Below are 27,747 nucleotides of genomic sequence, written 5' to 3'. Positions count from 1 at the left end.
GTCCTATCCCCTCCCTTTGACTTTGTCCCATGGACCTGGTGATGGACCACATGTAGCTATTGCCTGAATGGCTTTGTTCAATTTGTTCTGAAGAACGTATTTTCCGAGAGAAAGAGAAGATGGCCATAGATCCAATACCCTGACTCTGTCTCACTGCTCAGGCCCAAGTTCAGGCCTCACGTAAGCCTCAGTCCAATTAAATCAGCTGGATCTAAAAGGATCCCCTAGGAGGCTTGCCATCGCCTGGCCAAGGGAGGGCACAGTCACTCTGGCCTCTGCCGCTGGAGCAGATTAGATGCAACACAGTACAGCTGGCTCCCTCCACTTAAGCAGTGCGACGGGGCTGCCAGGAAGCCACTGCCCGTCTCCTGCATGCACTCTTGCTGCCCACTCTGACTTTACGCAAGCCTGTCAGTCGAGTGTGCGTGGAGGTTCACCGGCCATCAAAAGCTGAGAGTGAATCAAGGTGGAGGCCAACAGGAGAGTCATATTTAAACAAAAGGCCGTGCTTTTAAGGTGCTTCAGTGTTCCTTGGAGGAAGAGAGAATTTTCCACCTCGACCTGCTGTTTAAGACCCCATCCCTTCATCTGAGGAAGAGAATTTGATGTTCCTTGACATGTTTCTTGTACGCTGTAGAGCAGACAGATGTGTGATGTGATGTAAGCATCATTCCGAATGTGGCTGCAGGGTAAAGGCGTGGTGTAGGCCCTGTGCACATCAGCATTGACTCCACGACAGATGCTTCGTGTCCCTGTCCTCATGTTCTTTTACTGATTTGGTTAAATGACTAATTATGCATAATCAGGAGTCCAAAGCTAGAGGCACTAATGAAAGGAGTGATCCAGCATAGGGTGATCACGGGATCCCAACGGCATCCTCTTTGATTTGTTAAAATCTTGAGTTAATGCGTACTCTCATTTGTTTCACATAAATGAATTAAGCAAGCCATTGGTATGATAAGCAAGATATAGAATTGGGGGCACATGTGGAAGCCTGAGTGTTCTAGAATCCTGGCCATGGGTCCCAAAAGATGGTCAGACATCTAAACACCGGTTTCCTTTCTCCAGATCTACATGGAATTTTTCTCTCATCAAGACTGCATTATAATTCTCATTTTTTCTTCCTCTTGTTCCTTTCTTTAAAATTAAGACCTAAGTACTCCTAAAAAAGAGTGCCTCTCTAGTCGTTAGGCTGAAGCCTGTGCATTCTCCCTGATTGCCACCCAAACCTTAAGTTGGCAGTTCTCAAAGTAGGACCAGTGGATCCCTAGGAGTTCCCCAAGTTCTGATTATTTTCATAATAATTCTAAGATGTCGTTTGGCATTTTTCAGTGTGTTACCATTTGCACTGATGGTGCAAAAGCAATGCTATTTCAAAAGAGTAAATATTTGAAAAAAAAATCTCCATTTTAATTTCTAAAGTGATAGATATAGATAAATATAATCCACATAAACAAAAGCTCTTCAGGGTCCTTTGGAGAGTGTAAATATTCCCTGTAGCACCTAATATCCAATTAACACTTAAATATTTCATTGAGAGAATCTAAAGACTGTCTTACGCATTTTCTTCTCTTTATATACAGTATTGTGTGAACTTTTGTTTTTTTGTGCACTTGTCTTACAACTCATAAAACATGTTTCTTGACATTTTCGTGCTCAGATCAGTTCAATAATTGTTAAATGCTTACAGAATCTCCAGCAGTCATAATAGGATCAGTTCTACATTTTGTGTTTATATTTCACAGTCAATAATAAATCAAAAGGCATAATCATGATACTTTGTTACATTTTACCCGTAAAGAAGATTGCCATTGGATGTGTCAGAATGATCCAGAGGCCTCATAATGGTAGATTTTAATGCAAATGAAACAGTATTAGTGATTGAAATTTCAGACTACAGTGGGGGAAGTTAAACACGTTTGTAATGGAGTACTGTTACTTGGAAATTTTGCTATTGATAAAAAATGTTGAATAGGGCTTCTCTTCCTAAGTCAAAGCTAGTGAGCTTTTTTTATGACCACCGCTTAGGCTTTGAAGAAGCTCATTTTGAAGGAGTTCACTCTACCCTCAGCTTCCCGTTTCTGTCTTTGAGAGATTTCATACCAAATAGCCATTTAAATCAGGGGTTGGCAAGCTATAGCCATTGGGCCAAATTCAGTATGCTTTATGTAAATAAAGTTCTATTGGAATACCCACTTGTTTTCACATTGTGTATGGCTGTTTTTCTGCTATGAGGTCAGAGTTGAGTAGTAGTGATAGAGACTGAATGGCTCTCAAGGCAAATATATTTACTGCCTGGTCCTCATTCATGCTGTTGAGTTTATTAACGTAAGGGCCTTATTCTTCCTAGGGGAATCCATGCCTTTTGTCCTTGATGATTATGAAGTATATCTTCATAATCAATGGAGTTGGGTGGTCTTTGGGGGCCAGGCTGCTGTTTATATCAGATGAGATTCTAGTGGTAGAACCATGTTCCTTCATTGGATAAATGGTATTCATGCCCCACTAAATCAGTAAATCTCTTGTATGATTCTTGGGGATAAAGGAGATTGAATCTTGGGGAAAAACATAGTCTGATAAGTTAGTCCATAAACATGGGCTAATTATGTGGAGAGTTGATTCTTTTTTTTTTTTTTTAATGTTTATTCATTTTTGAGAGACACAGAGAGAGTGTGCGTGGGGGAGGGGCAAAGAGAGAGGGAGACGCAGAATCTGAAGCAGGTTCCAGGCTCTGAGCTGTCAGCACAGAGCCTGATGTAGGGCTTGAAGTCACAAACCATGAGATCATGACCTGAGCCAAAGTCAGATGCTTAACCAGCTGAGCCACCCAGGTGCCCCTGGAGAGTTGATTCCAAATGATAACTTTTTATTTCTGAATCTGTACAACTTAAAAACAAAATAAAACATTTTCCCAGTGCTCTTCATTCTTTTGTGTAGATTTATTTTTCTGGTCGTCCTTTTTCTTCTGCCTGCCTGAAGGCCTTCCTTTACCCTTTCTTACAGTGAAGGTGGCAAATTCCTTCAGCGTTCCCATATCTGAAGAAGTCTTTAATTTCACCTTCATTTTTTGAAGGATATTTTTGCTGGGTATATAATTTAGGTTGACAGATTTTAGAGGGTTTTTTGTTGTTGTTGTTGTTGTTTTCATAACCTTTGGAAAATTAGTGGCCATTATTTCTTCAAATGTTTTTCTGCCTGACCCCTACCCACCTCCAGGGGCACCCAATTACATGTATATGGCTGTGAGTTGTCTCACAGCACATTGATATCTTGTTCATTTAAGTCTTTTTCTTTGTGAGTTTTATTTTGGATAGTTTCTATTGCTGTGTCTTCAAGTTCACCAGTCTTTTTTTCTGCAGTGTCTATCTGCTGTTATAAATTTATAATATTAATTTATAGCAAGTAGACATACTAGAGAATACATCACAGCTCTAAATGAGACAGAGAGTGCTTGCGAGTGAGTGAGCGAGAGCATGTGCACAAGCTGGGGAGGGGCAGAGAGAGAGGGAGACAGAATCAGAAGCAGGTTCCAGGTTCTGTGCTGTCAGCACAGAGCCTGATGCAGCAAACCCATGAATGAAAGATCATGACCTGAGCTGAAGTCCAACACTTAACCAACTGAGCCACTCGGGTGCCCCACACCTCTAAAATTTTTGACTTAGTAAATAAAACATTAAAAAAAAAAATTTAAAAAAAAAGGGGCGCCTGGGTGGCTTAGTCGGTTAAGCGTCTGACTTTCGCTTAGGTCATGATCTCGCAGTTCGTGGGTTCGAGCCCCGCGTCGGGCTCTGTGCTGACTGCCAGCTCAGAGCCTGGAGCCTGTTTCAGTCTGTGACTCCCTCTCTCTCTGACCCTCCCCTGCTCACGCTGTCTCTCTCTCTCTCTCCTAGAAATAAATAAAACATTAAAAAAAAAATTAAAAAATTTTTGACTTAGTTATTTTGTAGACCTTCTGGTGAAGACTAATTTTTTTTTTTTTTTAAGAGAAAGGCCACTTTTGCCTTTGTCCTAAATTAGATTCTTCTTTGAGCTTTCATAGCTAAGCAAATGGTACCCTGTCTTTCAAGTCAAAGATCTTTTAGGGCATCTTTGGCCCTTCCTTTTCCAATGTCTGCAGCAAGTCTTATTACCTGTGCTTCCAAAAGAGAAGTCACTTCCATCCACTTCTCTCTGCCTTGGCCACCATCCTACTCTAGACAACCATCATCTCATTCTTTTTTTTTTTTTTTTTTAATTTTTTTTAATGTTTTATTTATTTCTAGGAGAGAGAGAGAGGCAGCATGAGCAGGGGAGGGTCAGAGAGAGAGAGAGAGGGAGTCACAGACTGAAACAGGCTCCAGGCTCTGAGCTGGCAGTCAGCACAGAGCCCGACGCGGGACTCGAACCCACAAACCGCGAGATCATGACCTAAGCGAAAGTCAGACGCTTAACCGACTAAGCCACCCAGGCGCCCCAACCATCATCTCATTCTTGAGTGACAGTAACAGCGTCTTCTGGTTTCCATGCTTCTTTCTACCTTCATCCTATTCTATCTGTTCTTCCTACAGCATCCACAAAGTGACAATCCGATCATTTCCCTCTACTTCTTAAAATTTCCACTGGCTTCTGATTAATGGTATTTTGAATGAAACCTAAACTCCTTTATGGACCTTCAAGTTACTCGGTCCCTGCCTGCCTCTCTACCATCATCTTGGGCCATGTTTTCCTTCTCTTGCTGTGTTTTAGCCAAAAGTTGTTTGACCACTACCCACCGAGAATACATTTACCCTACTGTCTAATACACGGGAGCATATACACACTCTTATGCTGATTCCAAGGTATGTAAAATCAGGACGTGTCTTATAGTCACAGCTGATATATGACTCTATAGTCACATGGACATAAACATGTCATAGTTTAGTCAAAGTACCTGTTTTTTTTCTTAATATTACATAAATTTGCGATTGTCTTAAATTTGATAGCGTCTTAAATTTGATGAATTATGGTATTTGAAACAGAAGTTTCCTACAACAGTGCTTCACTATCCAAGGACACATTCCAGTGTTTTCTATTCTGTTTATTCCATTTCACTGGGTAAAGCAAAACTCAAAGGCAACCCACTTGTCATGCTTGCCATTGGGTCACAGCCTGAAGTTTGAAAAACCCTGCTTTAGCCATTCAGGCCTTTTTTTTTTTTGTTCATCGAATGCCCCAAACATTTTCTTGCTTCAAGATTTGTGCCCTCTGCCTTTTCCTGTCCTTTGCCTGGCTGGCTCCCCATCATCCTACAGGTATCAGTTTAAGTGACACCTCTTCAGAGAAGCCCTCCTTGACTACCCCATCTAAGTAAGTAAGTTCCTTTCTATCCCCCTTATTCTTTTTTCCTGTACCCTGTTTCTTTCATAGCCTTTGTCACTGTTTGTAGTCACGCACTTGTTAACGTCCATCCTCCGCACTGAATGAAGGTGACTCCGCACATGCTGCGCCGTCCCACAGTGGATGGCAGAGCGTGTGCGTTCACACGCTTCTTGAAGGTCAGCTGAACAAATGCTGCTGTTTGAGAGCAGCTCTGCCTTGGAGAAAGCCTTTCTATTTACATCAAGGTCAATGTGGGGTTTCTGAATCTCAGCAGCTTTTTATTAACAACAAGAAAAAAAATCCTAGTTTGTCCTGGGTGTATGTGTGTGTGTGTGTGTGTGTCTCAGGGAGTAGCATAGTGAGGGGTCAGCTGCAAGGAAGAGGGAAGGGTTTAGAACAGAGAGTAAACAAAGGAACGAGAGGAAAAATTTGATCCTTTTTCTTTTCCTTTTCTTCCGAAGCCCCTAGGCGTTAATATGAACGTTAAGTGTATCTGTGGAGGGTGTGCATGTGTAGTCTAAATAGTCGTTGTTACTAACGCAGCATCACATATTCCTGTAACTTTAACTTCTGATGTTGGACATGACTTGATTGATTAGTTCTTTGAAAGCCAGATGTTTGGGCAGCTGCAACAACATTGTTGGCTTTCTCAGTAAATTCCTGTTTTCTTTAGTTGGCCCATAGCATGTAAAATTGTACCCGATGCTGTGAAAAATTTGTAATCGACTTCTTACCTTTTAGGCACACCGAGATGAAATCCAGCGCAAATTTGACGCCCTTCGTAACAGCTGTACTGTGAGTATTAAAACTAAACATGGTTAAAATAACATGAGACTAAAATGGACAGGGGAGAGGAGGCATCTCTTAGAATATCACAGACTGATTTTTGCTACTAACTTTCATCTTGAAGCAGTTAATATGGTCAGACTGATTGGGAGTTTCTGAGCGCCAGATAACTCCAGTTTCTCGGGTTCCTGCCAGTTTTTAAAATTCAAAACCGTTCTTCATGTTTGGGGAAGGATAGTTGGAGTGGTGGAAATAATTCTCACTGCAGAGCAACTAATAGGTTTCAGTCGCTGCACCAAAAGTCGTAGGGCAGCTTCCCCTCCCGCCCCAACCTAGAAGGTTCCGAGGCTGGTCCTCAGCCAGACACTGTCCAGACGCTGGAGGCAGTTGGCATCTGCAAGGCTCCTCCAGCCGGCTACAGCTGTGGAGAGGAAAGACCAGCACGTTCTGTGGACCTAGAAGTTTTAACTTCCCAACGGGCAAAATAAAAATCTAGGGCTCTTTGGGAGATGTCATGTATATGGAGAGAAGTGAATTCTGCGAGCAGATATGCATCATGCAAAGGTTCTGTAATGGGGTAGGGTCAGCGGGAGCTAGGTCTGTTTTCGATTGGACTGAAATAAGCCCTTTCAGAAGAGGCTCCACCTCCTTTATTTGGTGCTGTCCTCGCTTTATTACCTTCTTAGTTCTCCATGAACTTGCCTCTATTTGTAGTATTCGTGTCTGTGAATTTCTGGAAACCAAACTCACCCCACCCCCAACATACTTATATATTTTCTTTTCTTTATTTTTTTTCCGCCCCATATTTTATTGGAACTTTTAAATTTTAAATGGAACTTTTCCTTTCCTCTTTACCTACTGTAAATGGGATGTTAAGTCTGGGCATGTATGGTTTCCTTCCTTACTTTAGTTCTAAAATACACACTGTAGGCACACCTGGGTGGCTTGGTGAGTTGAGTGTCTGTCTTTGGCTCAGGTCATGATCTTGCATTTCATGAGTTCGAACCCCACATCGGGGTCAGCCTGTCAGCGCAGAGCCCAGTTTGGAACCTCTGTCCCCCTCTCTCTGCCCCTCCCTTGCTTGCGCTCTCCCAAACATAAGTATATATATTTTTGAATAAATATTTTTGAAAAATAAATAAAATACACACTGTAAAGTGCATGAAGCACACTAATCTTATAGTGCAGTTCAGTGAAATTTTACACGTGTGGACAGCTGTGTAACTACAACATGGATCCAGAACATTCTCAACCCCCCGATGGCTCCCTCATGCCCTCTTCTGATCACCATCTTGTGCCCCAAAGGGTGACCTTGCTTCTGACCTCTGATACCAGAGATCAGTTCGGCCTGTTCTTAAACTTCAGACAAATGGAATCACAGAGGATGTGCTCTTTTGGGTTTAGTCTTTTTTGACTTAAATTCTCTGTGGTGTTCATCCATGTTGTTGCATCCTTCAAGAGTTTGTTCTTTTTCACTAGTATGGTGTAGCGTTGCCAGTGGATGCGTAGGACTGAAGTTCGTTTATCCGTCCTCCTGCTGACGGTCATTTGGGTTACTGCCATTAGGAACACAGTTGTCAGGAAGCTCTATTATGCAAGTGTCCTGGAGGCTATAAGCACCTGTTTCTGATGACAATATACCCAAGAGCAGAGCAGCTAGTAGGTCATGAGATACGCCTCTGCTGGACTCCAGCAGGTACCCGGCAGATAGATTTTTGGTCTGTAGTTCCCAATGCCAATGGCTGCATCAGGGGTGGGCCTGCCTTTACAGCATCTCCGATTTCCTCCATTCTGCCTCCCTCCCTTGAGGAGCGGATGCATTCTGTTCCTGTACTCTCGTGCCGCCGCTTTTTTAGTTTCTTACTGTCTCAGTTTCTTATTTTATGCAAGAGTCATTTGCTTATATTACGTACATGCTCGTAAATGATCACTGAATAAAACATAGATCATTTTATGACCGTGATTTTTTTTTATATTACTATTTTTTCCTAAAATAAACTTGGATAGGTTTTTTATATGTGTACGTCGTTAATCCTTCATCTGGAGGTTTTCTCTTTTTTTAGTCTTTTGGCATAACAGTTTTTTTTTTAATTGAAGTATAGTTGACACACAATATTACATTAGTTTTTGCTCTATAGCATAGTGATTCAACAACTCTCTATATTATGCTCGGCTCACCATAAGTATAGTTACCATCTGTCACCGTACAACGCTATTATAATACCACCAACTATATTCCCTATGCTGTACTTTGCATCCCTATGACTTATTCATTCCATAACTGGAAGTCTGTATCTCCCACTCACCTTCAATTCTCTGTACTTATGGGTCTGCTTCTGCTTTTTGTTTGGTTTTGGCTTTTTTAGATTCTTACGTAAATGAAATCATATTGTACTTGTCTATCTCTGTCAGACTTATTTCACTTAGCACGATCCCCCGTAGCTCCATCCATGTTGTCACAAAATGGCATAATCTCATTCTTTTTGCATGGCTGAGTAATATTCCAGTGTGTGTGTGTGTTTGTGTGTCTCTGCGTGTGTGCGTGGGCATGTGCATGCACATGATAGCTTCCTAAGAGCTTTTTTTAAAAACATTTTTTAGGGGAGCTCCTGGGTGGCTCAGTCAGTTAAGCGTCTGACTTCGGCTCAGGTCATGATCTCACGGTTCGTGGGTTTGAGCACCGTGTCGGGCTCTGTGCTGACAGCCAGCTGAGAGCCTGGAGCCTACTTCAGATTCTGTGTCTCCCTCTCTCTCTGACCCTCCCCTGCTCATGTTCTCTCTCTCTCTCTCTCAGAAATAAATAAAACATTAACAAAAATTTTATAGCTTTATTGACGTATAATTGGAGCACAGTAACCTCAAGAGTTTTGAAATGTGTACACATCTGTGAAACCAGCAAAACAATAAAAATAATGAGTGTATCCGTTACCCTCCAGTGTTTCCATATGCCCTTTGGTAATCCTCCCTCCCCTAGATTTTTAAAATTAGAGGTCTGTTTTTTTACTAGAATATGCCAATATGTAAAGTGAATTTGGTTACTTTTTTTCTTTTAATGTTTATTTATCTTGAGAGAGAGAAATAGAGCATGAGCCTGGGAAGGGCAGAGAAAGGGAGACAGAGGATCCAAAGCAGGCTCTATGCTGACAGCAGAGAACTCTCTCTGGGGCTCAAACCCCACGAACCATGAGATCATGACCTGAGCTGAAGGTCGAGGCTCTACCAACTGAGGCACCTAGGTGCCCTGAATTTGGTTATTTTCTTAACTGTGTAGCTTTTATATTGTCTTAATCAGTCACATTTGCTTTTTTTTTTTTTTCTGGAGCAGTGACTTCTAATCCTGGCTTTACTTAATTCTGGCATTCTGTGGAGGAACCTTTGGGCTCTCTCCCAGTGGGAGGGGGAACCTGAAAGAGTGACCCCTCCCCCCCAACCACACTTCGGCTAGAATAGCTGGGTTGTTTAGTGATCCAAACACACCCTCTGGAGTCATGCAGACTGGATTCATATTCTAAACCAGCCTCTTTGTAACCTATGTGATATTAAACTCCCAAGCCTCCACATCTCTATCTGTGAGATGGCACTGACATTGTATATGCTCTATTCGAATATACTGTCAGTAATAAGATGCATAAGTAATTTAATAACTGCTCTGTGGGTGCTTGGCAAGGACAGAGAGACAGCTGCTTAGTTCCAATATATGTTCACATTTCAGAAACAGTAGAGCTTAGGAAACACGAAGTCACCGAATCAGAAATTTGGTGCTAATGCCTACCTCATGGGGGTCCTGCAAGAATTAGATGATGCATCCCAGTGCTTACACGGGTCCTGGTCCATAGACAGTGCTAAACAGTATTGGTTAACTATTATTATTTTATTATATTGGATTTATAACATAATATTTTGCTTAGAAAATGGTGTGCCCCTATAAAAAGTTTAAAAACCACCGTTTTAGGACAGTACTTGGCAATAGTAGATCTTTGTTATACTTTTTCAGGTTCAACGGCTGCTTTAAAGACACTTCCGAAGGGCATGATAGATACTCTTTTCTTACTGGTACTGTCACAGGCTGCCTCTGTGAGGAAACGACATCTTTGCTACTGAATGGGGACTCTTGTAATAACTGAACTGATAGGAGCTCCCTAGTTAGTAGCTTTTAAAAAACTCATGAACAGTAAGATTTTCCAGCTCCGACCATTTCTCTGTTTTGAAGAGACTTAAAAAAAGGATTCGATCCAATCTGGCACCTAAAACCCTACCTAAGTCTGTTTTAGAGGGGAGTTGGTGGGCAAACATATGACACAGTTTTAATTATGAATCAATCTGTCAGCTATAAGATTAAAAATAAATAATATGCAAATAGCTGCCTTCAAGAAAGAACCAGACATTCCAGAAGGACGTTAGCCCCGTGTCTTTTTAGCCTGATGCTCATTATCTGACTGGTTCCTTCCCCCTAGCACGCTACTGAATATTTACCTGGCAAAGTCTCCCTACTGGTCTGCGCGTTAAATGTGAGAGGTAAACAGTTCTTGTTCAGAACTGTGAGATTTGCTTGAAAAGCGACAGATAACCCCAAATAGAGATCTTTCTCCCTCTCTCTCTCTTCCTTTTTGGACACTGAGAGTAGATCATTTTTTATATCCTGTTTTCTCTTAGAACTGTACCACGATCTCTTATCTGCAAAAAAGACACATAAGAAAGCCCTGTGGACTCCTGAGTGAGGAGGCTGCCTCCCTCATCTTCTCTCTGCTAAGATGGAGTCAGCCCTTCGGTGTCTCTTTTTTATCCTGTATCCATGCGGTTGAAAGGTTTATCAGACTCATAATATAGTAGACATAATTTTGCCCTTGGCGTGGAGAGAATACACCCACGGACGCATGGTAGACCTAAGAATTCTTGCACATTTACCTGGTTCAGAATCACAGATTGCCTATAAGAATACTTTTTAATTGTTTTTTAAGTTTATTTATTTATTTTGAGAGAGAGAGCATGCCAGCAGGGGAGGGACAGAGAGAGAGGGTAAGAGAGAGAATCCCAAGCAGCCTCTGCACTGTTAGTGCAGAGCCCAATACAAGCTCGAACCTATGATCCTTGAGATTGTGACCTGAGCCAAAGTCGGACACTTAACGGACTGAGCCACCCAAGCGCCCCTAAAACTACCATTTAACACCACAACTCCAGCAACTCAAAATAGAGTCTCAAGCTAAACATGTGACTTAGGCAGAAAGAATATAAAAAGTCTGAGTGAGCTAAAATGAGTGTTTGGGTACTTTGCACAAACACATAACACTCCATAACATTAAAAGCTTGACGAACAGGCAAAATAGAGACGGTAAAATATAGAACCAACAATCACAAACTGTAAGTAGAAATCAGAGAGACGTGAGGCCCCTTGAAAACTGGATGACAAAAGGGAAATAGAAGAATGCCTCCTAGTCCAGTGGGTCCATCTCCACTGACGTGAGAGTAATAATCTGGTACTTCATTGAGCTTTTCAAGGATTTCTTCTTTAGCACTTTGTATTCTATTTTGAAAGAAGAGGTAGCCAAAATGGGCTAATAATAAATTGCAATTTTTCCCATAAATCAGAGAAAGGGAGTGGGAACCCAAAGGCTTAGTTATGTCCTTAAGTGGCAAGTAAGTGATTTGGGCAACGTATATATTCTCATGTCGACAGATTTTCTGTAGTCTCCTTGCTCCGCAAGAGGCACCACTATAATCTTTAATATGAAGCACTGTCTTGGTCTTTAATTTTTATCCTTTGAATTTCGCAGGTGACAGTAAGGTAGAATAGTGTGCAAGAAAATTCAAAACATTAAAAAAATAGAAACAGAGGAGGGAATAAATATGGTATTGACTTCTGTTTCACGGATGGAGACACCAAACCCCAAAGTTCAAAATGGCTGTATTTGTGGTTCCAAACTCCATTTTATAGTATAGCTCCAGGCCAACCTGCCTTTGTTTTGGGGGGAAGGGGAGTAAAATTAGAAGGCAGCACAATAGTTAAATGGAGATATTTACAGTCTAGGATGAAAACTTTCTTAAGGAATAGGTTTTACGACATGAAAGACGGACTCAGTTGAACTACTGGGCATTGTTTATTCATTGTTTCTGGTTTCAAGAGATCTAACCATGTTACCAGAAGGGCCACCCAGGGATCCCTTTGGGCATGACTGCCTACTAGGGTTGACAAACTGGTAGTGTTTTCCTGTTTTCCTTCCCTGATAAAGAAGGATCCGTAGCTAAGGACCCAACCAGATAACCTTTATTCCCCATCTTGTAGTTGACAGCGTGCCTCAAACCAGTACATTAGGAATTAACAAGGCTTTTGACATTAAAATACAAATTACTAGACCACTTACTACATTAAAAGCTTATCAGCTCAGTTAACAAAATGAAAAGCCTCTGTTTTCTGAGCCACATTGAACAAATGTGGTTAATTGATGTCCTTTAATTCCATGTGCCTGGGAAGATTTTTTTAAATTGATAATCAAAGGGGGTTAAAATAGGGAATTAGTCATGGAAACAGTGACAACATTTCATAAACTAAGTCTACTCTAGGTTTGAAAATTGGAAACAATTAATAAACCGTAGACTTCAAGGCATTTCCTTTTAATTTACTTCTTTTTGTTATATAAAATTTAATTTACTGCCTGTGTGCCTCATTCCAACCATTATTAGAAAATTGCCCTTAAACTTCGACAGTATTGTATATAAAAGCTCTCTCTGCAAGTGCTGATACTGAACCTCAGCAAAGAGAATAGGAAAGCTAAATGCACTGAAATCTAAGTCATTCTGCCATCAAGCAGGGAAATAATTTAGCAAAACCAGATTAAATCTCTCAATAAAATGACAGTTTCATATACATGCCTTCCCATTTTCTGATAGCTAACTGTATAATAAAAACCATTAAAGTGGTGCCACAGTACAGTATTTTTAGGATTCTTCTGAGCTTCCCTTAAATTTTTTTCTTTTGTTGCATGAAATTAAATTTATTGCCAAGATATTAAAATAACGCTTGGTGTCCTTCGGGGTCAGCCCTCCTTGATAAGAACTTTATTTTGCTTCCTCAGACTATCTCTGGTTCCAATGTCCCGTGGATGGTGCCATGGCCATTGTAGTTTAATTAGCTGATTGCGATACCAGTCTGTTAAACGCCTTTCCTCGGCTCACATTTTCCACATTGTATTATTGTCCATGAACTTGATCTCATTTAAAGTTGCCCCTTCCGTATGGCAGTCACTCTTGCTCGATTTACTTCTGCCGTACCTTCGAGATGGATCCTGAGTTAGAAAGAGACTTTCCCTTTTCCCCCACAGTGGGTGTTAGTGCTAAGTGGGCGGGCATGGCTTTGGCTGCCGGGGCTGGAGAAGCAAAGTGGGGTGGCACACGGACTGCCAGTGTCATGTAGGCTCTAAAGCCAATGGCTCTAGAAGCAGTTTCTCATTTAAAATCCACTTGCTTGATGCAGAACTGGATTCCTCTCCTCTTTTAGGTAATCACAGACCTGGAGGAGCAGCTAAACCAGCTGACCGAGGACAACGCTGAGCTCAACAACCAAAATTTCTACTTGTCCAAACAACTCGACGAGGCTTCTGGCGCCAACGATGAGATAGTACAGCTGCGGAGCGAAGTGGACCATCTCCGCCGTGAGATTACGGAGAGAGAGATGCAGCTCACCAGCCAGAAGCAAGTGAGGACAGTAACAGTGTCAGAGATCCCTGACACACTTTGATCCCTTTAGATTTTATTTTACTTATTTTTTTTTTAACTTGTATTCAGTTTTGAGAGACAGAGAGACAGAGCACGAGCAGGGGAGGGGCAGAGAGAGAAGGAGACACAGAATCTGAAGCAGGCTCCGGGCTCTGAGCTGTCAGCACAGAGCCTGACGCCGGGCTTGAACTCACAAACAGTGAGATGATGACCTGAGCTGAAGCTGGACGCTTAACCGACTGAGCCATCCAGGTGCCCCTATCCCTTTAGATTTTAGAGCAAGCCTCTGGTGCACCTCTCCCAAGGGATCCAAGAGTGAGCCTTGTCCATTAGATGGGGGCTCTTTTTCATAGTCATGTCTATGTTTCCTAGGGCTTAGGGGTTTGGAAAGGTGGCTTTGAAAAGTGTGACATTTTTTAAATTTTGATTTTAAAAAAAGTAAAAGTAAAATAGAATGTTCCGGGATGCCAGTGTGAGCCACTTGACTTCTTATTTTTTAAAGATTTTTTTAGAGGGAGGGGAGAGAGGAGATCACGGAGGATGGGCAGAGGAAGGGGAGAGAGAGAGAGAGAGAGAGAGAGAGAGAGAGAATGGATATCTTAAATAGGTTCCATGCTCAGCACAGAACCTTACATGGACTCGATTCCCATGACCCTGGGATCATGACCTGAGCCTAAATCATTCAGACGCTTAACCGACTGAGCCTCCCAGGTGCCCCGGACCACTTGAAGCGTGGTCTCTTCCCTCTGACTTGCTTTAGGTTCTGCCTTTAAGATGGTGGCAGAAATGGCCCTTTATCCATTCTTGTCCCCTTGGTTTGTAGAAGAAAGAGATAAACTGTATTTTCAGACTGTAGTTAGGAACTTGTGCTTTCTCCGACACTGATCCAACAAAAGTAACATCCAGGAAATCCTCATTTGATACAAGGCACAACTGAGTGGTACTGATTTGCAGACGATGGAGGCTCTGAAGACCACTTGCACGATGCTGGAAGAACAGGTCATGGACCTGGAGGCCCTAAACGACGAACTGCTGGAAAAAGAGCGGCAGTGGGAGGCGTGGAGGAGTGTCCTTGGTGACGAGAAGTCCCAGTTTGAGTGTCGGGTTCGAGAGTTACAGAGGATGCTGGACACCGAGAAGCAGAGCAGGTGGGACTTCCTGTTTGTAGAAAGCCAGTGCCAGGCAGCTTCACCAGGATCACCCGAGCATTACGAACAGGGTGACCAACGGTCCCAGCTTGCTCAGGACTGAGCGAAGTTTCTAGGGTACAAGACTTTCGGTGTTAAAGCTGGGAGACTCTCGGACAGCCCAGGGTGGGTGGGTCATCCTCGTTGTAAGTATGGTCAGTGCCACTTGGATTCTGCAATAGTAGCTGGTGACCTTTTACTCTGTGTAGAGGCCTGCAAGTCAGAGCAGGGCAGTATCTCTGTCCTCTCTTTGCAGAAATGTTTTCCTCAAGTTTGTTATCATTGTGACCATGTAGCCAGACTATTACCATTTAAATCTCACGTGTAAAGCTAGTCAACCCATCTATACTAGGGTTTCTCAATCTTGGCACTATTGACAGTTTGGGCCAGAGAATCTTTTGTTGTGGGGGCTGTCCTGCACATTGTCAAATGTGAGCCTCATCCCTGGTTTTACCCACTAGATGCCAGTAGCAATCCCTTCCTCAAATTGTGACACCAGAAATGTCTCCTGACATTGTTCAGCGTCCCCCAGAGGGGCAAAATCACCCTGGGTTGAGAACAGCTTCTCTACAAGAATAGTTGAAAAAAATTAAAAAAAATTTTTAATGTTTATTTATATTTGAGAGAGAGAGAGAGAGAGAGAGAGAGAGAGCACGTGGTGGGGAGGGGCAGAGAGAGAGGGAGATACAGAATCTGAAGCAGGCTCCAGGATCTGAGATGTCAGTGCAGAACCTGATGTGGGGCTCAAACTCACGGACCGTGAGATCATGCCTGAGGTGAAGTTGGATGCTTAACCGACTGAGCCACCCACGTGCCCCTAAAAAAAATATTTTTTAATGTTTGTTTATTTTTGAGAGAGAGAGAGAGAGAGACAGAGAGCACTAGCAAGCAGGGGAGGGGAGGGGCAGAGGGAGAGGGAGACACAGAATCCGAAACAGGCTCCAGGCTCGGAGCTGTCAGCACGGAGCCCGACACAGGGCTCAAACCCAGGAACTGCGAGATCATGACCTGAGCTGAAGTTGGATGCCTCACCAACTGAGCCACCCAAGTGCCTCTTCAAGAATAATTTTTTTGTTTTTTGGTAGGCAATATAATGAGTTCAAGAAGTATCTTTTCTCTACAACTTTCGCTTCCATGGTCCCCTCGCATAGAACCCCCTTTCTGCTGGGGGCCGGGATCCTGTAGGTCATATACTTCGTAGCGCTAGGGGGCGCCATTCACACTGAATACATTGTAGATTGATGACAGTTTTACAGCTCTTGGCCGGAGAGTGTTTTGGTCTAACAAAATGGGCATATTATGACAGTTTACTAACAGATAGAAATGAATGGTCTTGAAGAGTGGGTCCCCTTGTCCAGTGTGCACAGAGGCTTGAGTTAGCCCGCATGATGTCATGTCTGTACAACTGAATAGTATATGTCCTTTATAACCTCACTAATATCACTTTCCTCTGAAACGGACTTTCCTGGGACACTCTGAACTCCTTAAGCAAGATAAACTATGCGTGGAAATGTCTCTCATTTAGTCGGACCCCGTCAGACTCATTTTGGCATTTCCCACATTTACCTGACCCTACTAGATTCAACCAGATGTGTTGGATGTTTAATCTATGCCAAGTCAGTCAAACTAGGAAAAATTAGAGGCAAAGGATGAGACCCTTAAATTTCAAGAGACACTGGTAGAAATACCCAGTTTTTGGACATCCTTCCTCTCAGGAACATCCTTCCTCTCAGCTGCTGTGAGGGGCTGCTGGTTTAAGACCCCCTATTCCTGTTTCCCTTGAGTCCTCACGGTACATTCTGGTTCCTTTTATGCACACCCTGCTCCCTCCTGCCTTCAAGGGAAGCTCCTATCTGAGTTGTTTCTAGAGTCCCTCAGAGGCAATTTTGAGGGTCGGGCACTGGCTTCAGCATCAGGAAACACACACAACTACACATGGAAGGTATAATTATGGCCTGTCTCAGGAAGACACTGCATGTATTCTTTCAGGGGCAATTGGGAAAGATGTTGGCTTCCTTCTCCCCCTCTCCCCCCCTCCCCCATTTTGATGTGACGTGGGATACTTAGATGAGTAAAGAGAATTCTTTTTTTTCTTTTTCTTAGTTTATTGTCAAATTGGTTTCCATATAACACCCAGTGCTCATCCCCACAAGTGCCCTCCTCCATGCCCATCACCCCCCTTCCTCTCTTCCCCACCCCTGTCAGCCCTCAGTTTGTTCTCAGCATTCAAGAGTTAAAGAGAATTCTTAATTCTTGTCCTCAAGAGGCAAGTTTCACGGAGAAGATAAATTATGCATTCAGATATTTACCCCTCCAAAACAGAGAGCGGGGCATTCCAGGACGGGAGTACGCTTGTGCTTTGGATACAGAGCAAGGAGGGCTTCCTTGCAAGAGGGGTAATTGAGCAGGGTTCTATGGAGGACATGGCCTTTTGAGTTTCAACCTTGAAGGCCAAGTAAGATTTGGGTTTGCAGGGTAGGGGAGGAGAGTGCTGGCCAGTGAAGGAGACTCTACAAGCCCAGCTATGGAAGTAGGAAAACACAAGACCTAAAACAAGGAAAGACAGCAATTACTCTAACTTTCTTCTAGTTTTTATATTGTCTAACCTTATTTACAGATATATTAATAATAATAATATATTATTGAGTTTCCAAATGAGCACCCCAAACAGTTAACAATATTATTGCATATACTTTAAGGAGGGGAAATGTTTGCTTGATTGGGTCTCCCATGGTCCTCTGCACCCTGGTCCTTTGGTGGGACCTCATTTCATTTCCACTCCCATGGGAGGCTGTGACAGTCTTGCTGTATCCTATCAGTGCAGTGGCTTTTGGAAAATTGCCTTTTCCCCGTCAGCCTCCAAGTGAGTACTAACAGGAACTTTGCCTATTAAGAATATTTTTACCCAAGGCCTAAAGTGGGTCAAATCTTCGCTCTATAAGCAGTCAGAAGGCAAGACAGAATTTGGAACTTGGGATCAGGGTTGGGCATCTATCCAGCCTGCAGCCTGTTCAGTTGCTTATCCGGATTAGAGGCAGGCCCCCTTCCTTTTTCTAGACGGTGATGCTGGTGCATAGTGCTGGTGGGGCTTCTGAAATGGGCCTGTGCTTTTGCGGCAGGGCCAGGGCCGATCAGCGGATCACCGAGTCCCGCCAGGTGGTGGAGCTGGCGGTGAAGGAACACAAGGCTGAGATTCTCGCTCTGCAGCAGGCCCTCAAAGAGCAGAAGCTGAAAGCCGAGAGCCTCTCTGACAAGGTCAGCACCCATCCCTTCCGCCTTTTCATCTCCATCTTTTAGAAGGTGTGCTCGACACAAATTCAGGTGCAGTCCATGGTCCGCACATTTCACGAACATACATTCACTCAGTCCTGTAAAGCCTTAGGGCTATGGTCCACCATTGGACATCGTTGGTTGGCGATAGCGTGGGAGGTGTGGCAGGGACTGGGGTGTCACAGCCGTCAGTGACTTCTTTAACATCCGCCTGTCTGGGCCCCCTGAGGTCCAGATTTTGATCTGGGCACACTGCTGTCGTTCTCTGGCAACTGATTTCTAGATTTAAGTTCTGGATTGATTGCTGGATTTAATGTCAGGCATTGGAAAGTGCTCAGTGATGAGAACGAATGCTCCTTCCATTGTTGTGAAAACAGGCAGCTGGGCCTCTCTGTGCTCCAAGTCCAGAGACACGAGAGAATCTGACGGCCACACAAGCACGCAGTATTTCACACTGGGAACACACAAGTCCTGTCCATTTAGCACGCCACCTTAGTGTTCAGAGTGATGTGCAATGTTCCGGAGATTTAGCTAAGCCTTGAAGAGAGATTTTCAATCAGTGCCCCAATGTTACAGATAACAAAAGTGAAGATCAAAGAGATTTCATACATATGCCCAGACTCACACGTGTGGGCTTTTTCACACACATGTATGCGCGCGCGCACACACACACACACACACACACACACAAAGCAATAATCCGAAATTTGTATTTTATATAGCTCTTTGTTATTTCATGACTATAAAAGTAACCATTTGAGGTCCTTGTAGCAGATCTAGAAACCATAGAAAAGTAAAGGAGAAAATGACTGGCACCCTTGTCGGTGCATTTCTTTGTGGTCTTTTCTTTGCATAATATGTTTATGCATACACACATTTTCATAAATTGAGATTCTTACTATGTAAACGGCTTTGCATCTTTTTTTTTTTTTTAAAAACCAAACCTATAACCAAACGTTCCCAGAGTTACTGAAAGCTTTTTGAGCATGTAGTTCTAAAAAACCCTCAAACAACAACACAGAGGTACCTTTTTAAATCATTTCGCTTGTGTTGGAACTTTGAGCTTCTTTCAGTTTTTTGCCATTATACGTAACACTATAATGAACATAAAGTTTGTGGATTTCCATGATTATTTTCTTATAGAAATAAAATTTTACAGAAATAAAATGAGTGGATTCAAGGCTAGCGCTTGCCCCTAAGGAACACTCTGGAATTCCTGGATACTGGCTCACTATTTGTGTTTTTTTTTTAACCTATGAGGAAACGAAATGTATTATTTACAGGTGAATGAAACTTTTTGTGTTTAATGTGAGTATTTTTTCTTTTTAACTGTTCCTAGAGGATTCTGTAGCAAAAGTTTGGCCCATCCTTTAAGACTCCAGACATTGATACGATCTTTTATTATTAAAAAAAATTTTTTTTACTGTTTATTTTTGAGAGGGAGAGAGAGACAGTGTGTGAGCGGGGGAGGGACAGGTGGGGGTGGGGGTGGGGGTGGGGGCCACAATCCGAAGCAGGCTCCAGGCTCTGAGCTGTCAGTGCAGAGCCCGACACAGGATTTGAACTCACGGACCGCGAGATCATTACCTGAGCCAAAGTCAGACGCTTAACCGACTGAGCCACCCAGGTGCCCCAGTACAATCTTTTCTTGATGGCTGGTAATTCAGGAAGGATTATTCTCCATACCTCTCTTACCAAAAATATCATGTGACAAAGTCATCATTGTTTGCGTATATGCCTAGTTATGGCCACTCTCTGCCTTTGTGACTTTTTGTAAGATTCCTGAGAGAGTTTGTCCATTCTTTCATCACAAGAGCCTGATATAATGCTGTGCAATAGTAAGTGTTCAGTGTTTGATAGTTTAATTAAATTCAGCCACGGTGATCATCCTTGTTCTAGAACTTGTCATAGTTATTTTCCTGACCCATCCCTTAGCAATAATCCAATCCCCATACAAGGCTTATCTGTGACACGGACCTTTGTGATGATATACTTCTAGAAAACATTTATATTCTGATCTTCAGAACTTGATTCTTTACATGTGAAGGTTTGTGGAAATTTGCAAAAGTCACTAGCATCTAGCATTTCTAAATATGATCTCCTGGCCAATTTTTCCAAATGCCCAGCTCAATGACCTGGAGAAGAAACATGCCATGCTTGAAATGAACGCCCGAAGTTTACAGCAGAAACTGGAGACTGAACGAGAGCTCAAACAGAGGCTTCTGGAAGAGGTGAGTGTAAAACACCTGGGAAATGGAGCCAGGTGAAAAGTGAATATGTGTTGTGTTTAGGCAGTCAGATCCATATTAGACATTTGAACTTTGAAATTGGAATTTTTAAGAAGTAAGGTGGTCACTTAATACCTTTTTGAAGGTATTTAACAGGCTCAAAGAATGTGTCACGACAGCTAGAGGGTCTTTGTCACTTATGTCCTCCCACATAGTGCTTAATAGAATGTAAAGAACAGAAGAATATGTGCCCAATGGAAGCTTATTAAATATACAGGTGACTGAATATTGAGTTAAATTGTTCTTTTAGAATTAATATCTGAATTATATTAAGTTTTCGGGGTGATAGAACATCTGTGCAAATTAGCTTCATGCACAGGACAGAGACTTGATCAGGTTGTGCTGAGTACCAATTTCATGAAGACTTTTGAGTATTCATTTAATTCCATTAAAAAACATTATGGGGATGCCTGGGGGGCTCAGGCGGTTAAGCGTCTGACTTTGGCTCAGGTCATGATCTCACAGTCCGTGGGTTCGACCCCTGCATCAGGCTCTGTGCTGACAGCTCAGAGCCTGGAACCTGCTTCAGATTCTGTGTCTCCCTCTCTCTCTGCCCTTTCCCTGCTTGTGCTCTGTCTCTCTCTGTCTCTCAAAAATAAACAAATATTTAAAAAATTAAAATTAAAAAATTATGCCCTGCCTTGGAGACATAGAATGAAAAGCTCAGATTGATCTTCCAAACCCATTCCTTATGTTATTTCTAGGACCTTTTAACAGAATTCTGAAAACCTTTATTTATGTTGGTGATGATGTCCTAATCCCAACCAAAGCCCTGTATGTTAGGTCCCTGGTGACTCTGCTTTGCTCATTAGAATTGACCGACCGGGACAGACATGCTTTGTAAAGATATTTAATGAGAAATGAGACTCCAAGAAGGATTTGTTTAACCCATAGTGAGCCTGACAGTTCAGTTAACCAGATTAACAGTTCTCTTTAGTTGAGGTTATATTATGATACCCCTCAGAGGACTCTGCTGATAGAAATAATATTGCTAAGCTATGAACTTGGGAAAATGTGATAATTTTGCAGGTGAGAATAAAATACCTTACGGAACGATACTTTAAAAAAAATGGGTGGGAGTTTGAGAGAGGTCTGGGGGTGGATGCTGGTGAGGGTTGCATAACACCGTGAATGTCCTCAGTGCCACTGAACTGTACACTTACAAATGGTTTAAGTGGTAAATTTTATGCGTATTGCCCTGCAATAAAGGTTTTTAAAATAAAATAGTTATATATCAATATATCATGGGTGGGAGGCTCACCAATGGCAACATTAAAAACACTATAATACAAATTTAAAACTCTACCTGCTGGTGAAGTAGAGAATAATGGTCTTTATCTGGAATGAATAGGCAATGTCCCTGCTCTAGACCAGGTTGGAAACAGAACAGAAATAATCAGTGTCCTCGCCTGTCCTATTTTCCTTCTGAGGAAGGAGAGCTGGCTCTGACAGCTCAATACTTTGGTCCAAGGCTACATGGTGAGTCAGTGACAAGGCTCGGAATAGCACGCTGGGGTCCTGATTCAGTCCCCTCTTTCTCAGTTGTAAACGACGTGAGAACATTTCCAGCTTCCCAGTCTGTACCTCACAGATAGATTGTTGAGCACAGACATCTGGCTGACACTGGGTTTGAAGTGGATTTCACTGACAGCTGAAACCATTATGAAGCAAAGAATGATACTTATTGTCCAGGATGTGACATGTGACCAAGGGCTTAACCTAAGTTTCCTCTTTTTGTATATTCCCACACACATATAGATATCTATACACACATATATAGATATGTATGTGTGTGTGTATATGTGTGTATATATGTATGTATGTGTACATATATGTGTGTGTATATGTATGCATGTGTGTATATGCATGTGTGTATACAGATGTGTGTGTATATGGATGTGTGTTTATGGATGTGTGTCTATATAGGTATGTGTGTACATGCATGTGTGTATATATATGTGTGTGTGTATATATGTATGTATAATTGTTTTAATGTAAACACCTGGCTAATCATCACTGCAATGAAAATATAAAACATTTTCATCATCCAAAGAATTCCCCATGCCCCTTCTAGTCCATACCTTCCAGGCCTGGCCCCAGGTACCCACTGACCTGCTTTTCGTTCCTATTGATAGTTTTTTCTTTTCTAGAATCTCCTAGAAGTGGAGTCATACTCTATATAGTCTTGTATCTGGATTCTTTAGTTGAGCATGCTTTAGTGATTCATTGATGTTGATGGATATATTAGCCATTCATTGCTTTTACTACTAAGCAGTAATAATTCACTTTATGGATATACTATAATTTATCCATTCACCTGTTGATGAACCTTTGAATAGTTGCCTTTTTTTTTTTTTTTTTTGTTATCGTACATAAGTCTGCTACGAAAACTTGTGTCCAAGTCTTTGTGTGGATATACGTTTTCATCTTCTAAGTGGAGAATTGTTGGGTCACACGTGTATGTTTACAATAAAGTGCTAAACACTTTTCCAAAGTCGTCCCATTTTACACACCCAGCAGCAGTTCTGACCCCATAACACTCACGATTGTTTAGCCTTTCTAGTGTGTATATTACAGTATCATATTGTAGTTTTAATCTGCATCTGTAATGAGTGATGATAAACATCTTTTCATGTATTTATCCTTCATATATCTTCTCTTGGGAAGTGCAATTCAAATCTTTTGGGTAGTTACTTCCAAGTAAAGTTGTTTTTTGTTTTTTGTTTTTTTTAATGAGAGAGAGAGAGTGAATACACATGCCAGTAGGGGAGAAGGGCAGAGAGACAGAGACAGAGAGAGTGAGAGAGAGAGAGAGAGGGAGAGAGAGAGAGAGAGAGAGAGAGAGAGAATCTTAAGCAGGCTCCACATTGAGTTGTCGAGCCCAGTGCCAGGCTCTATCATATGCCTCTGGATCACGACCTGAGCTGAAATCAAGGGCTGGAAGCTCTGGGCTCAACCGACTGAGCCACCTAGGTGCCCCACTGAGGAAAGTTTTTAAAGAATTCTTTTTAAAAAAATTTTTTTAAATGTTTTATTTATTTCTGAGAGAGAGTGAGGGAGACAGCATGAGCAGGGGAGAGTCAGAGAGAGAGGGAGACAGAATCTGAAGCAGGCTCCAGGCTCTGAGCTACCTGTCAGCACAGAGCCCGACACAGGGCTTGAACCCACGAACCACAAGATCATGACGTGAGCTGAAGTCGGACGCTTAACCGACTGAGCCACCCAGGTGCCCCTTTAAAGAATTCTTGATAAGGAGATGTGGTTTATATATACAATGGGATACTATATGGCAATGAGAAAGAATGAAATTTGGCCATTTGTAGCAACATGGATGGAACTCCAGGGTGTTATGCTGAGTGAAATAAGTCAGGCAGAGAAGGACAGATACCATATGTTTTCCCTCCTATGTGGGACAGGAGAAACTTAACAGAAGACCATGGGGGAGGGGAAGGGGAAAAATAGTTAAGGAGAGGGAGGGAGGCAAACCATAAGAGACTTGTAAATACTGAGAACAAACTGAGGTTGATGGGGGTGGGAGAGAGGGGAAAAGGGGTGATGGGCATGGAGGAGGGCACTGTTGGGATAAGCACTGAGTGTTGTATGGAGACCAACTTGACAATAAACTAAAAAAATAAATAAAAATTCTAGATAATAACCCTTTGTCAGATATATGGATGGTGAATCTTTCACCCGCTCTGTAGCTTGCCTTGTCTTTTCAAACAGTATCTTTCAAAGAGCAAATGCTCTTAATTTTTGTGAAGTCAAATTTATCGATTTTTAAAAATGGATTGTGTTTTCTGTGTCCTCTTTAAGAAATCTATGCTTATCCTAAATTTGAAGATCCTATCTTCTCTGTTTTCTCCTAGAAGTTTTCTAGTTTTAGCTTTTATATGTAGGTCTAGGATGTCTTTTTTTTTTTTTAATTTTTAATGCTTTATATTTATTTGTGAGAGAGAGAGAGACAGCATGAACAGGGCAGGGTTGGAGAGAGAGGGAGATACAGAATCTGAAACAGGCTAGCTGAGCTTGCTGTCGGCAAAGAGCCCAACGCAGGGCTCGAATCCACGAACCATGAGATCATGACCTGAGCTGAAGTCGGACGCTTAACTGACTGAGCCGCCCAGACACCCCTAGGATGTCTTTTGAGTTAATTTTTACATATGGTATGAGAGCAGAGGTTCACTTTTTTCCCATAGAGCTATCCTGTCACTCTCGTACCATCTGTTGAAAAGACTCTCTTCTCCTCATTACATTTTCTTGACACCTTTGTCAAAAGCCATCAATGTGTCTAGGTTTCATGTCTCGATGTCAAGATGTGTCATAGCATGTCTTTTTTTAAATCATGATATGTATACTCTTTAATCCCCATCCCCTATTTCTCCCATCCCTTCACTCACCTCCCCTCTGGTTACCATCAGTTTGTCCTCCATAGTTAGAGTCTGTTTCATGGTTTGTGTCTCTCTCTCTGAGTCTCTCTTTTTTGTCTTTGCTTGTTTGCCTTCTTTCTTAAGTTAACCAAGTATCCTCTTCATTAGGTATAGAGACTTGTAATTAGGGCCAGAATCACAGTCTCGGGGTTGGAAAGAGGTTTTTTTTTTTTGTTTTTTGCTTTTGTTTTTTTATGCCCTAGAACCCAAATTCCCAGCCTTTATTCCACTATTCCCTTCAGTCGGCCCCTGGCAGACTTTGCTAATGGATCCGAAATGGGTTCAGAAGCTTTTTTGACATGGCATTCAATAGCCACTATCAGGCAGTCGGAAGTAATGCCAGAGGTGAAAGTCCTGGTCAAATTAACCTCCTGTCCAAGGCAGAGAATCCCTTCCCCAACATCTCTCACTGGTGGGCCTGGTTGAACCTCGGGCTGAGTTTATGTGGCTTTGGACATAATGGATATTTTTTCAACAACTTTAATTCTTTAGAAAGTTCTGTCTTGATACCATATATTTGCATGTATAGGTGGATTAGGAGGAACTGAATGGAGGACCATGGGGGAATAAGGGAAAAATAGTTGAGGAGAGGGAGGGAGGAAAACCATGAGAGACTCTTGAATGCTGAGAACAAACTGAGGACTGATGGGGGCTGGGGGGAGGGGAAGGGGGGAGATGGGCATGGAGGAGGGCACTTGTGGGGATGAGCACTGGGTGTTATATGGAAACCAACCTGACAATAATCTATTTAAGGAAAAAAAAAGTTCTCTTATTTTGAATTAAAGCCTATAACTTCCAACCATTGGCTCTATTTCTTTGAAACATTTGAAAGTAGACTAGTCTGGTATTTCCATCCAAAATAGGAGAGTGATACTGAGTAATAATCAAATTACTTGATTAATAAAAAAAAAAATGTTTAGAGGTTTTTGTATTTTTGAGGGGGAGAGAGAGAGTATGAGCAGGGGAGGGGCAGAGAAAGAGAGAGAAAGAGAGAGAGAGAGAGAGAAGAGAGAGAGAAAATCCCAAGCTGGCTCTGTGCTATCTCCCCAGAGCCCAACAAAGGGCTCGAACTCCTGAACTGTGAGGTCATGACCTGAACTGAAATCAAAGGTCAGACACTTAACCAACTGAGCCACCCAGATTCCCCCAAGAAACTAAGGTTTAATTAGCAATTGTTCTATGCCAAGTGCCCTTCTGAATACTTTACATGCATTGGCTCATACAGTCCTTGTGATAGTTCTAGGCGAGAACCACGTTTATTTATTTTTTTTGAGAACCACGTTTATTATCCCTATGACACTCGATTAGATATCTGACTCCCCCACTCCAGACCACCTTCTCTTCCTAATTGAAACATTTTAAGCCCCTCCAAGTCTGAGATGTTCTTTTCTGGCAGATTTATCTTTCCAAAGAGAGTTTCTAAAAGTCCACGTGGCCTGAGCAACATGGAGTACAGTGGGATATCTCCAGCTCCATTCTGGGCTCTGTGGGCCTCTGCCAGTTACCCTGGGCTCTTTGGACTGCTTTATCACACCGCTGACACCCACTGACCTGTGACATCGCCACCCACCCTGCTGCAAGCTTGTGTTTTTTTGGTAAACATTTTTATGTTGTGGTGTTTATCAGTCAGTGGTTTTAAGGCGAAAGATTTATACGATCTGAAGAGAAACCAGAGTATCAGTCAGTGGTTTTAAAGAACACCGTCCTTTTGAACTTGTTCTGGTTGGTTTCCATCCATCCTTTCGGCCGCCACTGTTGTTTGGTGCTCTGGTTCTGTGATCCGGCTCCCTCATGTGCCGTCCCGGACTCCTGTCACCTTGTGAAATTGTTGGACAGATCTAACGCCCTGCATTCGGTCCAGCACTGACCCATGAATAGCCCCCATTTGCCTCTCTCTGGGAAGCAAGTAAATGGTTTTGAAAAACATTTCCAATGAGGCAAGCTGCCACTCTTGTTTTTTATTATAGTAAATAAGCAGCCTGTTTCTTGGAAAGCTAACGGACAGTTGATGTGTTTATTCTAGAGAAATATTTTGGGCCTGGCTGTCACCAAACCGATTCTTGCGCCCAGCTCCTGTTTCTCTGCTTCCTGCCTAGTAATTAATGTTGTCCTAAAATAGTGGGAAGAGACTAAAGAGGGTAATTTGCGGAAATCACTTGCGCTGTAGGGGACTGATAGCTCCCTTTAAGAAGTAATCTTAGGTGTCCCCCCGCCGCGTCCCCCCCCACCCCCCATATTTTATGGGTTCTGGTTTGATTCAGAAACTCTAAGTTGGCACACAGGCCAGGTGATCTCTGGTTGCTGACAGCATCCCATGGAAGACTGATGGGGAGGCTGGTGGAAGAGGCTGGTATGGGGAAGGCTGATGGGGAAGGGAGAGGAGAGCCCAAACTGGATGGAGGGAAGGAAGGAGGACAAAGGAGAGAGAGAGAGTACTAGAATTCCTTGAACATCTGTGGTACGCTGAGCAAAGCAGTCAGTGTGTCATCCAGTCATGGGGGCCTGTTATACCCACTTTCAGTTGAAGACACCGAGGCTTAGAAGAGGCAATATGAACTGTCCCTGGTCCTGCGACTAATGCGTGTTAAAGTCAGCATTTATACTAGGGTCCATATGTAGCATTCCAAAGCCCGGTTCATTCCACCGTACCATTATGCCCCCCCAGGAATCTACTTCTCGAGAGGAAGGGCTGGTGAGGAGTAGAGATGGAAAGAGAACCAAAACACAGGTGGCGAGAAGTGA

The 27,747-nt window shown here is 42.5% G+C and overlaps 1 protein-coding gene across 4 annotated transcripts in view; it reads left to right on the top strand.

Annotated features, from left to right (window-relative positions):
* The window catches only part of CIT (citron rho-interacting serine/threonine kinase), a 165,941-nt gene that overhangs the window by 106,040 nt on the left and 32,154 nt on the right, over positions 1–27,747 (top strand). For 2 of the 4 annotated variants that reach the window (XM_039240508.1, XM_039240361.1), the window contains exons 23-27: positions 6,079–6,132; positions 13,616–13,813; positions 14,788–14,981; positions 18,140–18,275; positions 20,417–20,521. In XM_039240508.1, coding sequence (XP_039096439.1) covers positions 6,079–6,132; positions 13,616–13,813; positions 14,788–14,981; positions 18,140–18,275; positions 20,417–20,521 — 687 coding nt within the window. Of the gene's footprint in view, positions 1–6,078; positions 6,133–13,615; positions 13,814–14,760; positions 14,982–18,139; positions 18,276–20,416; positions 20,522–27,747 lie in introns of all 4 variants that reach the window. The other 2 variants (XM_039240432.1, XM_039240298.1) reach the window with 1 other exon arrangement.

This window comes from Hyaena hyaena, unplaced genomic scaffold (genome assembly GCF_003009895.1).
Source record: "Hyaena hyaena isolate Hyena2069 unplaced genomic scaffold, ASM300989v1 scaffold_0, whole genome shotgun sequence".
NCBI classification, from domain to species: Eukaryota; Metazoa; Chordata; class Mammalia; order Carnivora; family Hyaenidae; genus Hyaena; species Hyaena hyaena.
This window is presented reverse-complemented; position numbering and strand designations above follow the sequence as displayed.